Source organism: Schistocerca gregaria, chromosome 2 (genome assembly GCF_023897955.1).
Source record: "Schistocerca gregaria isolate iqSchGreg1 chromosome 2, iqSchGreg1.2, whole genome shotgun sequence".
In the NCBI taxonomy this organism is placed as follows: Eukaryota; Metazoa; Arthropoda; class Insecta; order Orthoptera; family Acrididae; genus Schistocerca; species Schistocerca gregaria.
The window spans coordinates 806,905,768-806,920,068 of record NC_064921.1 but is presented as its reverse complement, the minus strand read 5'-3'; the positions used below and the strand labels follow the sequence as shown (position 1 = coordinate 806,920,068).

Here is a 14,301-nt window from a genome sequence, read left to right as displayed (position 1 = left end):
CTGCTTATAAACCATGTGTGCATCATGTCTTAGAATGTTACTAAAGTGTGTGGGGCTATACCAAATAGGACTATGAGGGGACATTGAATGTGTACAAAGAAGGGTGTACAAATAATAACGGATTTGTTGGACTCATGGGAGAACCTCACTGAAATGTTGAAAAACCTCAATTGGTGGCTCTTGAAGATAAATGCAAATTATCCTGTGAAAGCCTACTTACATAATTTCTAGAACCATTATTAAGCAAAGAATCTTAGAGATATTTTACAGCCTCCTATATGTTGTTCCTGCAGGAAGTCATCTCATCAATAATGGATTCAGGAATCATCATGGAAAGAAACAAAGGAAAAACAATTATGTTTGCTGCAAGAATCATAACTTGGCTACCTCAAAATAAAATTTTCAGTCTCAATTTAGATTTCAAAAAGGTCTCTCCACAGAATGTACTCAATTCAATTCATGAAACATGTTAATAAAGAATTTAAATGCCCAAATATTTCAGTCTGATATTTCGGTATTCTTGTACAAAAGATCAGACATTATGATATCATAAATCTTGCTGATAACTGGTTTTCAACATGTCCAACTTAAAGGATGCAAAGCATGGCATTAAGAAACTCGTGGCGTGTACACAGTGAAACAGCATCTTCAGACCGGGGGGAAATGATCACTTCAAGTGTACCACGGGAACCAGTATTGAGTCCGCTCTCGTTGTTGTTACGTACAAGTGAAACAGAAATAATTCTCTTTGCTAACAATAAAAGTACTATAATGGAGCCTAGCAGAGTAACTGCAACACTTGAAAATGGAAATTACATTTTCTTGAAATTTTATTCACTACTGCAAAAGGCGTGATCATACCATTAGAAATAATACACAAGGATAAACCAAAAAATGAAACAGAATATTCTCAATCATTGTTGTATTCCTCAATATGAAGAATTGTTTGATGCGGGTCTTCAATAAACATCTCTTTATAACTACTGCAACAAGCTACATTGTCTTCTTCATAAGAATCTGCTTACTGTATTCAAGCCTGGGTCCCCCACTACAAATTTTACTACTACAATTACCTCAGTTATTAAATTGAGTATTTGTTGATGGCTCAGAATGTGTGCTGCCATCTGGTCCCATCTTTTAGCCAGATGTGCCCGAAATGCTTCCCCCAATTCGAATTAGTACATCCAAATTAGTTAGCTGAGCTACCTATCTAATCTTCAGCATTCTTCTGTAGCACCACATTTCAAAAGCTTCTGTTCTCTTCTTGCCTGACTCCTTAGTTGTCCACATTCCAGTTTCATAAAAGGCTACCCTTCAAACATCTTCAGAAAAGACTTCCTGGCACTTTGTCCCAGCTTCTTCCAGTTCTGTTGGATGTGACATTTGGTGAGATCTTAATAAGTTGAGGACCAGGCCCCCAAGACATGTTTAAATTGAAACACCTTTCCCCATTTATTTGGTTTTCCACTGAACTCGCGATCGGCTTTAAACATCACTGTGAGGCTGATGACAATTTGCAGTTGATTGAATTCCACGTGATGAGTACTTACAACAGTGCAGTGTGCACCACCTGAAAAAGACAATTCAGTTGGTCGTTGAAATCGTGTGTTTTTCATAAATGCATTTCTTGTTGTTTCCAGTTCGCATTTTATATTCTCTCTAGTTCAGTCATCATAACATATTTTGGTGTCCAAAAAGTAAAACGAATACACTACTTTTAGTGTCTCATTTCATAGTTCAAGTCTTTTGGCATCATCTGATTTAATTCAGCTACATTCAATTAATCTTGTTTTATGTTTGTTGGTATTTATCTTATAATCTCTTTTCAAGACACTATCCATTCCATTCAGTTGCTCCCCAAAGTCCTTTGCCTTCACTTACAAAATTACAGTGCCATCAGCAAACCTAGAATTTTTTTTTCTCTTCTTCCTGAATAATAGTTCCAAATTTCTCCTCAATTTCCTTTATTGCTTGCTCAGTGAATGGAGTATAACATTGGTGATAGGATACAATACTGTCTAAACCATTCTGTACTGCCTTCCCTTTCATGTTCTTCAACCAGTATTACTGCAGTCTTGGTATTCTACAAGTTGTAAATAACTGTGTGCTCCCTTTATTTTAATCAAGTTACTTTGTAAATATTTCAAAGATCATAGTCCAGTCGCAGAAACATAGGTTAAGAAATCGTGCAAGTGGCAGCACATTTACAAATTTTTCACTAAAAAATATGCATTTATTGCAGAAATGAATCCTGTAAAATTAATAAAATATCCTCAGGTATTATGCCGTGGTTGAAGGAATTTCACTTTAAAACCTGGCTTTTGTCCCCATCTGTGGAAGGCTTTTTCAATGGGGATCGTAGATTTTTGAATGTAATATTCGCACTCTGGCTCCTAGTGACACTGGCTCTGTAGCGAGTGAGGGTGTGAATCAGACATTCAGCAAAGCTACAATCCTCGTTGGCAATGTCCTTCGCAGATGGGGACGAAACATTGAGTTCTCAAGTGAAATTCCTTCGACTACAGAAAAATGCCCCGGAGTATTTTATTAATTAATTAAAAAAAAAAAAAAAACCAACCTCCTTCCACCCCCTGGTAATAGTCATAACTAAGTTCCATGGAACATGCAACTGACCAACTAACTAACTGGGCCTCAAGTTTGTCCTATAACCCTCCTCCCTCCTCATGTTCGATGTAGCGCTTTCTGAGGTAGTGTACTTACTTGTTGATTCTCAGTAGTATTGAAAAGTGGAAAGCACTTTCATATAAATGCCTTTTATTAAATCAGAGCGGAGATATTAGTATGTATTGATTTCTTTTCTAGGTGATGTATGCATTACTGATGCCAGCACTGGATCCAATGTCTGAGAAAGCTTTTGAATTCCAATATAACTTCATGAGAAGTGGGGACGCTCCTGTTATCCTTGAAATGTTAACAAAGAATAATTTTCTCGCGAATGCTGATGTAGCTACAAAACGGTGAGTTTTCAAGTTGCTTCATATACAGAATTTGTGTGTATAACTAGTGTAGGTGGGAAGGTTACTTGTAGGAGGGAGGTATACATGAAAACCATCCAAACAAACACTCGTCTTTATTTGAATCAGTGTTACTTGAGGCTGTTTCAATGTTTGGACTACTTATGGAAATCAGCTTTAGACCTAAGTATACATTACTTTGAAGACTTCAAATTAAAAAAAATGATTTTTCAGTATCAAGTCAGTTCTCACAATCATACATTATAATAGTGCCATTTTCCACCTATCTGTATTTCTTATGGTCTTATGAAACTTGTTGCTGAAAATGTCCAGCTTTCTCCAACTCTGTGTCATGGTCTTTATTTTTATGAAATAATGACTATAAGAGGAATGTTGTGAATATAATGCCAATTTTATCTAAGTATCATATTTAAGGAAGAATGTTCCCATGTGTTTCTGTTTGCACTTAACTTTTGTAGTGTGGCACTAACTTCCAAATGCTAGATGAGACGTCATGGTTGTTTAGATACTGGTCTCTTATTTGGAGGACTGAGGTTCAGACCTCCAGTCATACATAAAGATTTAGATTTCAATGATTTCCATAAGTCCCTTCAGGCAACAGGGGTGATTACTAAAATAATAACCACAGACATTTTTCTACCCTGTCCGTGACCAGTCAAACCTTATCATCTTTATTGATCTTGATAACTGTGAATGTCATACTTTAACATTCCGCAAACTTATTTGTCATGCCACTCAGTATACTGTGAGCCCATTTATGACTGTGTTCACTCATTAGAAGTGTTAACGTTAAAGTGAACATAAACAGTCTGACAGCAAGAAACCTTTATTTTTGTGGTTAACTGTTTCGGTCACTTACTGCTACGTTCAGACCTCATATAATGTTAGTAGGTGGAGCCAGTGAACAGAGCAGGTGTTACAAACTGCATGTTCGTGGAATGAGGTATGAAGTATGGTCAGTAACTGATCGAAACTGGTAACCTCAAAAATTAAAGTTTCTTTCAGTCATGACTGTTTGTTTACTTTAAAGGACTATGAAAAAAAACTCTATTCTCCATGAGAAATGTTCTGAAAAATTAGTGTTAACTTTGTACATATTGACTTCTGGTTGCCATTTCAGAGAGAACTAGTACAATTCATTCAAAGGTGTCCAAATCGATTTCAGGCTATATCTTTCACTCTGCAGAGGAATGTATGTTATTTTGTAATTTTCTGGTGGAATAAAATGGTGTGTGGGGCTGGGACTCAAACTGAGAACCCTGCCATTTTCAGATAGTATCCTGACATCTACATTTACATCTTACCAACTGAGTTATACAGGTGCAACTCATGAGCAAAAATGGAATGATACAAAATACGATTTTTCGAAATTTTGGAGCTGTGAACATGACTGTATTCAATAAACAGGAAGTTTGAATAAAAAGCTTTCTATCACATTTTTTTGTGTTTTATTAAATTACACAATGCATTTTGGAGTCTGAGGGTCCATCTTTTGAATTCAGTATTTCATTCACTGTTGGTCCATCTTCAGATCTTCTGGAGGAGGACTGACAACGTCCAGAATGCATCATGTAATTTATTGAAATTTGAAAAAAGTGACTGAAGGAGTATAAACAAAAACTTCTTATGTACAAAATATGTTACTGTTCAATTCCATCAGAGTTTAAAAGCATCAGATAGTGTGGTTCATCATGTGGTACACAGACAGTGGTATGAGAAAATTCAACCACTGTTCAGCAGTAGAAATTCACAAAATAAAGCAGCAATTGAAAATAAATTCCTGTTCCCTTCAACTACTACTGCTGAAAGTATGACTGTCCTGAGATACCATTTTATAAAGTGTTAGTATCTCACCCGTTATCATATTAACTCATGCTGGTGGTGGTGGTGGTGGTGGTGGTGGTGGTGGTGGTGGTGGTGGTGTGCTTTAAACAAGTACAGATTTTGTAAGAGCCAGGTGAACATTATGTACTGAGGTATGTGATTGCCACTGAATTTTTAAGTTAAGGCTTGGCAGTATTTAAAGTGTTTCAGTTCCATAAACAGCAAATGCTGAAGTCTGTTGCTCACTATTATTTTCCCTCTTTCCTTTTCCTTTTGCTAATGGTGTGTGGGAAGAATGATTGTCGATAAGTGTACATAAGCTAGACTTTCTCTTATTTTTCCATCCTGGTGATTTTGTGGGACAAATGTTAAGGTAATTATTGTGTGTGTCCAACTCATCTCGGATTACATGAGGGCTGTCTGAGTAGATTACTGCCTGCAAAGAGATTGCAGCACTACTCAAGTGATACTTTCCTCTTTAAGTTGGTACACATGTTAGTATGCTGTGTAAAACTGTAAGTCATTCCAGGCAGCAGTTGGCTGTTGACATTTGTTTGGAGTGGTTGTGCCACATGTGTTGTTGAAAATGGACAAAAGTTGTGTTGTTTGGTGATTAAATTCTTTGTAAAAGATGATGTAACACAGACTGAAATTCATTTGTGGCTTGTAAATGTGTGTGGCAGTGCTTCACTTATAATTTACACCGTGAAGAAATGGGCAACCAAGTTTGAACATGGCTGTGAAACCATCAAAGATGATCCATGTGAAGGGTGACCAAAAAGTGAAAACCCACAGAAATCATCAACAAACTGCGTGATATGATTTTGAAGATCAGTGTATAAAGGTGGGTAGGATTGCTAATGCTGTAGTGATATCAAAGGAAAGTGTTGGTCACATCTTTCATTGAACATGAGAAAGTTTTGCGCAAGGTGGGTGCTGTAAGTGCGGATCACAAACGTATTTGCACAAGCCTACTTGGTGCTGTTTTAAGTAAAACAGAAGTTACTTTTTGCATCAAGACGTGACAGTGGATGAAACATGGGTTCACCACTACACACCTGAATCCAAAAAGCAGTCTATGCAATGTGTAGAAGCTGGTTCCTCAGTTCCAAAGAAGACGTGGATAGTGCCATTGGTGGGAAAGATCGTGGCGTCAAGTGTTAGGCATGCGAAAGGGAATTTTGTTGACTGAGTGCCATGAAAAAGGTGAAACCATAACTAGAGAATACTACTCTCAACTTCTAATGAAACTTGACACAAACATTCATGAAAACAGGCCCGGCTTAAAGAAGAAGAAAAAAAATCATCTTCCATCAGGACAATGCACCTGCCCACAAAAGTCCTTGGCAATGGGAAATTGAGGGATTTGAACTACAAAGTGCTGGAAATGTACGCTATTCACCACATTTGGTTCCCCTGGACTTCCATCTATTCTCAGAACTGAAGAAATTTCTCTCTGGTCAACACTTTTGTCCAATCAAAAAGCCATTGCGGCTGAGGATAGGTACTTTGCAGAACTTCTGGAGGAACACTACAGCTAGTAGATAATGGCACTGGAACACTGCTGGATGAAATGTATTTATATTAGGGGGGATTATGTTTGAAAAATAAACCTTTTTTGAAAGCATAAATTTTATTTTCACTATCAAGCTGAGAACTTTTCTGTCTGCCCTCTTACACTCAGGAAATTGTAAGAGTGAACCTCCTGATGATGAGTAATGCCTCAGTGCTTAGTGGTGTCTGCCAGTGCAGTTTGATTGGGGGGAGGGAGTAGCAGTAGCAGTTTTTGCCAAGATCTCGTAGCAGGTCAGTGCTTTTGAGTAAATCTCTCTTCTGCTTGCTCCACAATGTTATGTGGTATTCCAGTGCCTCAGAGAATTTAAGATAATTTAAACTTTCAGCATGTGCCCTGTTCTGTTTACTGTCTTCCATCACTTAACGAAATGTTATTGCAGTATGGAAATTATTGTAGGAAGATCAGTGCGTATCATACCAGTAAATAGAAGAACCCTTGGGTGTGACTGCATCTTAAATTAGCATATTTCTCTTAGGCTGCATTAAAACATTGTAGTTCAGTATGCAGCCCTTTTTGACACATCAGCTAGTTTCATATAGTGCCCATTTGTGCAAATAGTGCATCTGTGCATGCGAATAGCACTGCTGTAAGTAATATGAACTTGTCCATTTTTATTATGTGTCCGCAAAGTTGCAATAGCCAGGGATTAACCTGTTGTTGTTAACAAGTCCCATCCTTAGGAGATGAGCACTGAAATGAGAGATGCTCAATCCTCCATTCACAACCTTTTGAGAGATTGTAAGTGATTGTCTGCCATAAGGTACTAGAGTGCTTAACAACTACAGATGGAAATGTGGCAGGCAGTTCTTCCATCAGACATTGTTCCAACACACAACTCAATAATTTGTCAACTTTTTAGCTGCAATAAGTGTTAAAGTACCTGAGCACCCCATGAAACTTTGTTGTGTTTCCTTGAGAACAGATTCCCTCCCATTACAGATCACACTCTCAAAAGTGTTTTGATGAACATTTTCAACTGCCAGAAAACTCTTCAGAAGAGAAGTGACTTGACAAGTGAGTTTCTGCGTGTCGAAGTGAGCTATTGAGGGTTTTGGAAAAGTTTCCTAGTACAAGTACCTTTCTACTGTGCGGGTTTTGATAATGGGTTTTGATGAATGTGTTGTACAGAGACTTCTATATATGCATGATTGTCTCATGCTGTGAAATAATCTTTTACAGGTCAGCATACCTAACAGTACTGAAGATGAGCAAGCTGCTTTTGTCAGTAGTTGGCCATGTAATTGTTCGTGTTAGGGATGATCCTCCACCCACTTCTGAAATGACAGACTACGTGGTACCAGAAACAAACAGCAGTACAGTAAATCTAAACAACCATAGCAATGCGAACACCATATCTCACAATCCAATGTCTGTTCTGCGGCAGGCTCTACTTAACATCCCCAATCAAAACACAGAATACATGCTGCGGAGTGTGGCAGCAAAAGTTGCACAGAGTCTGGCAAAAGAGGTAAGTCTTCTTTCTGGAGTAATAGAATTTTTAATGTCTTAAATTTAAGCTGTAAGTATATAACTGAAAAATTGGTAAAATCAAGTACACTGATTATTTCTCTTGCTGTGTAAGCATAGAACATTTTCCTACACTCTTCTGTCTAGGAAAGAAATGTTGTTTATTTGCAAATGGAAATGTGAGAGATAGGACAAAGTGAGTACATAATTTGGCATGCTCATCCTCATAATCATTACTGATTTCAGTGGCTGCGTGGCAGGTGATTGCTGTTGTGTGGCAAGAAGTGCACTAGCTTATACATTCGAAACCAACTCTTCTATTTGTTTGAAAGCAGAAGTATGAATTTCAGATGCTCACTACTCTAATTTCTTGTCTCTCTTTCAATTTCTGCTTATGTACGAGTGGAAATGTGAGATATTAACTGCCAGTTTTGTGAATGATCGTGATAGACTCTATCATTTATTTTTGCTTCTAAAGATACAAATCCTCTGATAATGTCCAACAAACAGTGGTCAGAAACGCAAAGGAAAACTATGTAAGGTTTAATGGTAACTGAAACAGTGGAAGCAGAAACATCAGTAGGAATGGAAATTGCTCAACAATGTGAAACTCTTAAGATTTCAGAGCTGAGGCTTCCTTTTTTTAGGAGCTAGATCTGAAGCACTGAGAAGGAAAGTGTATGCATTAATTCTAGTAGTTCCTGGTGGAATGAAAACTTTCTGAAATTCTACCTGAAGAGTTACGAAAAAGGTTTCGTAAAGGGTTAGTGATGTTAAAGCACTAAATTGGCCGTATCAAGTGATAAAAAGCCAGAACAGGCTCATAGTTTATAGTAAGATGTTAACTGGGAGCGAGATGATTGAGGGGTAGTTAACATAAGGAGAGAACAAAAATTGAGGCAAAGAAAGGAGAGGATGAGAATGATAACAACAACAGATACTTAAATGTGCTTGTTGAGTGGGGGACGCAGCTTCGAAATTCAGAAAATATCAATGTCCCCCCCCCCTCCCCCCCCCCCACTCTCTCTCTCTCTCTCTCTCTCTCTCTCTCTCTCTCTCTCTCTCTCTCTCTCTCTCTCTCTCTCTCTCTCTCTCTCTCTCTGGAGGAAGTTGTAAATATTATGTAAATAGACTGCTGATTCATGTTACATATGCTACTTTATGTTAAAAGAAGCAAGTTTATTTAATTAAACAAGTGGAAACCAAAACAATTATAGCTGTGTGTCAATAAAATACATTTATGCAGAACTAACATATGTCTAATTTTATGTAGCTGCTATACATGAAAGGTGTTAAAAATCCTGTGATTTTTGTAAATTGCTGAACTGTGTGTGCTTCTCAATTAAAACAAACAGTGGAAAATCCAAGCTGGAATAATTACAGTATTATGAAAATGATAGACTGTCACAAACCATATAATGGAGATATTGAGTATTATTCAGAATAATTCCGTTTGGCCAGAAGCTTACCTGTTTAGCAGTCTTTTTGTTGAACTAATTACTTCCTCAACATCTCCATGATATGGTGAGTAGCAATCCAGCCTTGCATAATATTATCTCAACTAAAGTAGTGTTCTAAAATATGCTGTTCAAAGTTGAGCCTTGGTACTTTCCACTACACTTCATAATGTGTATTCTGTACCATTCTGTTGTGTGTTTCAGATGGTGCTATCTGATGACAGTGATAGATCTCGGTTAATGTTCCTTCAGGCACTTCAATGGGACCTACCAGATATCAACACCATTCGAGCTGTTGTGCGGTTAGCATGGGCTGCAAGCAGTGGCAGCCTCCATCTACTTAATGCTTCACCAGAAGAACTGCATCAGATGCATGACAAAATGTCAACCAAAGTACCTGATACAGAAGATGTCCTAGGTAGATAAAGGTTCTTTTCTTTAGAGTCCAAGCACATGCTCATACCACACAATGAAAAGAAATGATATCAGGTTTTGTTAGATTCCTCGGAAAATCTGAAGTTCACTCCCTTTTCATGTATTGTAATGAACCCAATGCCCATTGCCAATTATTGTCTTTCTGATCTAGTTTGAAAAGGACCTCTGAATTATGTCAATGCCACTTCCTATCAATCACAACTGGTCAGTGATCTTTATGTTGCAACATAGCTCTTTTCCAGCTGCTAATTGCATTAGGCCTTTACAAAGATGGCAGGTATTTTTTGAGGAAGAGATCCACAGCCTGTATAAATGGTTTCAATGACTCTGGAAGGCTGTCTATATTTTATGGTTTGCTGTTGCAATTTTAGTGTTGTGCCATTTCATTCATCTGGAAATAAACGTATGAGGAAGAAGTGAGAATGTTATTTCAGAACCAGCAGAAGTTCAAACAGTAAGCTCAGACATGTGCTAACATGCATATACTTAATGGTAGTTAGTACCATTGCACAGTATGATTCAATTTATAAATCATTGGTACTGTGGCTGTTACGTCCACTTAATTTACTGTTGTTGAACAAGCCTCACAAATGTGTTTTACAAAGCCATCAATCCCAACAGCATACGCACAAAAGTATTGTTTAAAGTGAGAGAGATAATACTGAAACTAAAACCAGTAAGCAGAAGCACTAATATAACAAACGTAATCAGTCCACTCTTTGTTTTTACTGCATAGAAATTGAATATGCGTGTGGCTATAGAAAGTCACATTTTGATTAAGAAAACAGCATAGTACATTATGCATTCCAAAGCCAAGTAACGACCATGGCTTAAAAGACACATTATTATCAAACAGCTGTCAAAAATGTGTGATCTATTTAACACAACATACTGATAAATTTCAACCAATATTGAACGTTAATCAACCCCAACTGTTTCAAAAAAAATATGTGTACACTAGTGCTATGTTGTTTAAACATCAATAATTGAGGTTGTCTGTTGCAAAGCCGTCTTTCAACTGTGTCACAATATCAGTATGTTGAAAATGTTTTGCAGGTACAGTTACTATTCACAAAATTTGTTGACTACTTAAATTATTTAATGAGCAACATGTTCCATGGTTTGATCTCATCACCAGGCTACAGTGTCAGTACAAAAAACAAGTACACACAGATATCATAGTTCCTTTGTATAGTCTTGGTATGTAGTGTGGTCATCCCTATCCTTGTGGTGTGGTAGTGTCCTCTGCTCTGATGTGTTGAGATACCACTATTTCATACTCTTTTTTTTTTTCCCTCCCTAGCCATTGCTCACAGACTTCTGGAGGTAACTTGAAACACAATAACCAAAGAAATAAACAGTGCGTAGTTACTCTGGTTGCCATTACCTTTATTCAGCCCACCTTGTCATCTCCTGTCCTCCATTCCTCCTCCTCCTCCTCTCCTAAAACATGCCCAAAATATATTTTATTAGTCATTTCATTTCATGGAAAAGGAAAAGTTACTGATATTCGTTTTTATCTGTTTCAGTATGTAAAGAAGCGTTGGAGGTTTTGACGATAGCGCTTGTGCTAAATCCAAAGGCTTTGGAGAACTTTACAAGGGAAAGGATGTGGCATACATTTATAATTGACTTGGTGCTTTTGTGCAAAAACAGGTACACATCATCTTGATATCAGCTGTGACACTTCGATTTTTTTAATTTAGCACTAACTTTTAGTGCCTTTTATTTATGTTACAGTGACTGAATCAATTACGTGCAAGTGCTACAGCAACAAATGTTTATATTTCAAATATCAAAACACTCTAATTATATGTAAAATAGGGGAAACACAACAACTCACCTGTACTGTGCTGATGTATGATGCAGTGAGGCATGCAATAAAAAACAGTATTCACACTAGCAGTAAAGTTCTTGCTCTTTCTGTTACAAATGTTTACACATTCACATGAGCAATCTCACAGACACCCAGGCATCCACTCCTACGACACTTAAACTCCATCTTGGCCTGATGTTTATCGACCATGGCTGAAATTTCTTACGCAGAAAATGTCAAAATAGCAATTCTTTGGTAATGTATAGGGGTGGTAAATCCATAAGAGCCAACAGTAAGTGTGTCAATAGCTATAAGATAGCATAAGCACAGACAGAGATTTCATACAGCCGGAAAAGAATGTAAAACCCTAAAGTTCCATTGCACTCTGCAATCTTGACAAAAATGCAGTACAGCCTGTCTTTTACATTCCCAAAATTGAAATTTTCCCCACTGTTTACATTACTTTTTGTTGTTCCATTAAATTCCTGTCATTAATATTAATTTACACCCACTTTTGCATTAATATAATTATAAATTATTTGTTGTTTAACCTTGTTGAAATAGCATTCAGTATCAGTGTAATGGTCATAGAATTATGCTGGCATTGTGTTGGTCTTAAAGCAATATTTACAAACCTTGTTGGGTTAACATTTTTTATCCCTGAGCTCGCAGGTTTGGAATCAGTAGAAGTCATTAAAATTCGAAACAATTCATGCTGCAAGTGCTTTCTTTCCTAACAGTGAACCATTAAGCACTGTTCACATTACACTGAGCAGCAACAATTTCCAAAATAACGATTGTCACACTCTTTTGGTGGTTCTTTCAGGATATGTCTAGGTTTCATAAATATTGGTAGGTTGGGACCTGACAGTATAACTTTTTAAGTGTGTATCGAAAGGATAGGCAAATGGGAAATGGAGATGGTGTATTTGTCACAGTAGACAAGAAACCCAAATCCACTGAAGTAGAAGTTGAAGCTGCACGTGAGATTGTTTGGGCAACACTCAGTATCTGAGGGGGGCATAAAATGAAAATTTCTATTCTTTTATTGCTCACCAAACTCATCTCGTAACGTAACTGAAAACTTTGGAGAAAACCTCAATTCAGTTGTACGTAAGTCCCCCAATCGTACTGTAAACACCGGTGAAGACTTTAATCATCCAACCATTAATTGGGAAAATTACAGCTTCGTTAGAGGTGGGCATCCTGTGAAATATTACTAAATTCCTTCTCTGAAAACTACCCAGGACAGATATTTAGGAATCCCACTCATTATGGAAATAGATTGGATCTAATGGCAACAAATAGACCTGACCTATGTGAGGATCTCCACATCAAAACTGGTATTAGTGGCAACGACATGGTTATGGCAGTAATGATTACCAAAGTACAAAGGACTACTAATACAAGCAAAGGGATATGTATGTTCAGCAAACTAGATAAAAAATCAGTAGTGTCATATCTCAATGAGGAACTTGAAACTTTCAGCACAGTGTAGGAGCACGTAGAGGAACTGTAACTCGAGTATGCGTTTGGCTATCCAGAGAGCAATACCTGATGCCTTCAATGACTAACGTAGCAGAATGTTGTAAAGTGATCTTTCACAGACTCCAAGAAATTCTGGTCATATGTAAAGACTGTTAGTGGCACCAAAGTTAGTGTCCAGTCCCTAGTGAATGAGACAGGAACTGAAATTGAGGGTATCAAAACAAAAGCTGCAATGCTCAACTCCTTTTTAAACATTCCTTTCCAAAGGAAAACCTGGGAGAACCCCAGTTTAATCCTCGTACTACTGAAAAGATGAATGAAATAAGTATTAGTGTCAGTGATGTTGAGAAAACAGCTGAAATTGTTACAATTGAACAAAGCTTTAGGGCCCAGTGGAATCCCTGTCAATTGTCTACTGAGTTTGTGGCCGAGTTAGCTCCCTCCTCTCATTATAATCTATTGTAGGTCCCTTGAACAAAAAACTGTGCCCAGTTCTTGGGAAAAGGCACAGGTCACACCCGTCTACAAGAATGATAGAAGAAGTAATCCACAGAACTACCGTCCCGTACCCGTGACTTAGATTTGTTGTAGAATCTTAGAAAAATTCGGAGCTCAGACATAATTGGGCATGTCAAACAGAATGACCTTCTCAGTGTGAACCAGTTTGATTTCGAAAACATCATTCATGCTAAACCCAACTAGCACATTTCGTACATGACATACTGAAAGCTTTCGCTCAAGGCAATCGGTTAGATGCAGTATTCCTTGATTTCCAAAAAGCATTTGACTCGGTACCACATTACGCTTATTGTCAAAAGTATGAACATATGGGGCATCAAGTCAAATTTTGTGGATCAAGGACTTTTTGGTAGGAAGGATGTAACATGTTACCTCGGATGGAGAGTCATCGCCAGATGTAGAAGTAACTTCGGGTGTGCGCCAGGGAAGTGTGTTGGGACCCTTGCTGTTCATGTTGTATATTAATGAACATGCAGACGATATAAATAGTAAAATCAGGCTTTTTGCAGGTGCTGCAGTTATCTGTAATGAAGTACTGTCTGATAGAAGCTGCATAAATATTGTGTCAGTCCTTCATAAGATTTCAAAGTTCTGCAGAGATTTGCAACTTGCTTTAAATGTTCAGAAATACAAAATTTTGCACTTCTCAAAATGAAAAAAACATAGTATCGTATGACTATAATATCTGTGAGTCTCTATTGGTACCAGCCAACTCGTACAAAT

General features: G+C 37.5%; 1 protein-coding gene across 14 annotated transcripts in view; it reads left to right on the top strand.

Moving 5' to 3' along the window:
* The window catches only part of LOC126335092 (probable ubiquitin carboxyl-terminal hydrolase FAF-X), a 316,568-nt gene that overhangs the window by 163,019 nt on the left and 139,248 nt on the right, over window positions 1-14,301 (top strand). For all 14 annotated transcript variants that reach the window (XM_049997991.1, XM_049997988.1, XM_049997999.1 and 11 more), the window contains 4 exons: window positions 2,824-2,978; window positions 7,576-7,864; window positions 9,525-9,738; window positions 11,285-11,411. In XM_049997991.1, coding sequence (XP_049853948.1) covers window positions 2,824-2,978; window positions 7,576-7,864; window positions 9,525-9,738; window positions 11,285-11,411 — 785 coding nt within the window. The remainder of the gene's footprint in view (window positions 1-2,823; window positions 2,979-7,575; window positions 7,865-9,524; window positions 9,739-11,284; window positions 11,412-14,301) is intronic.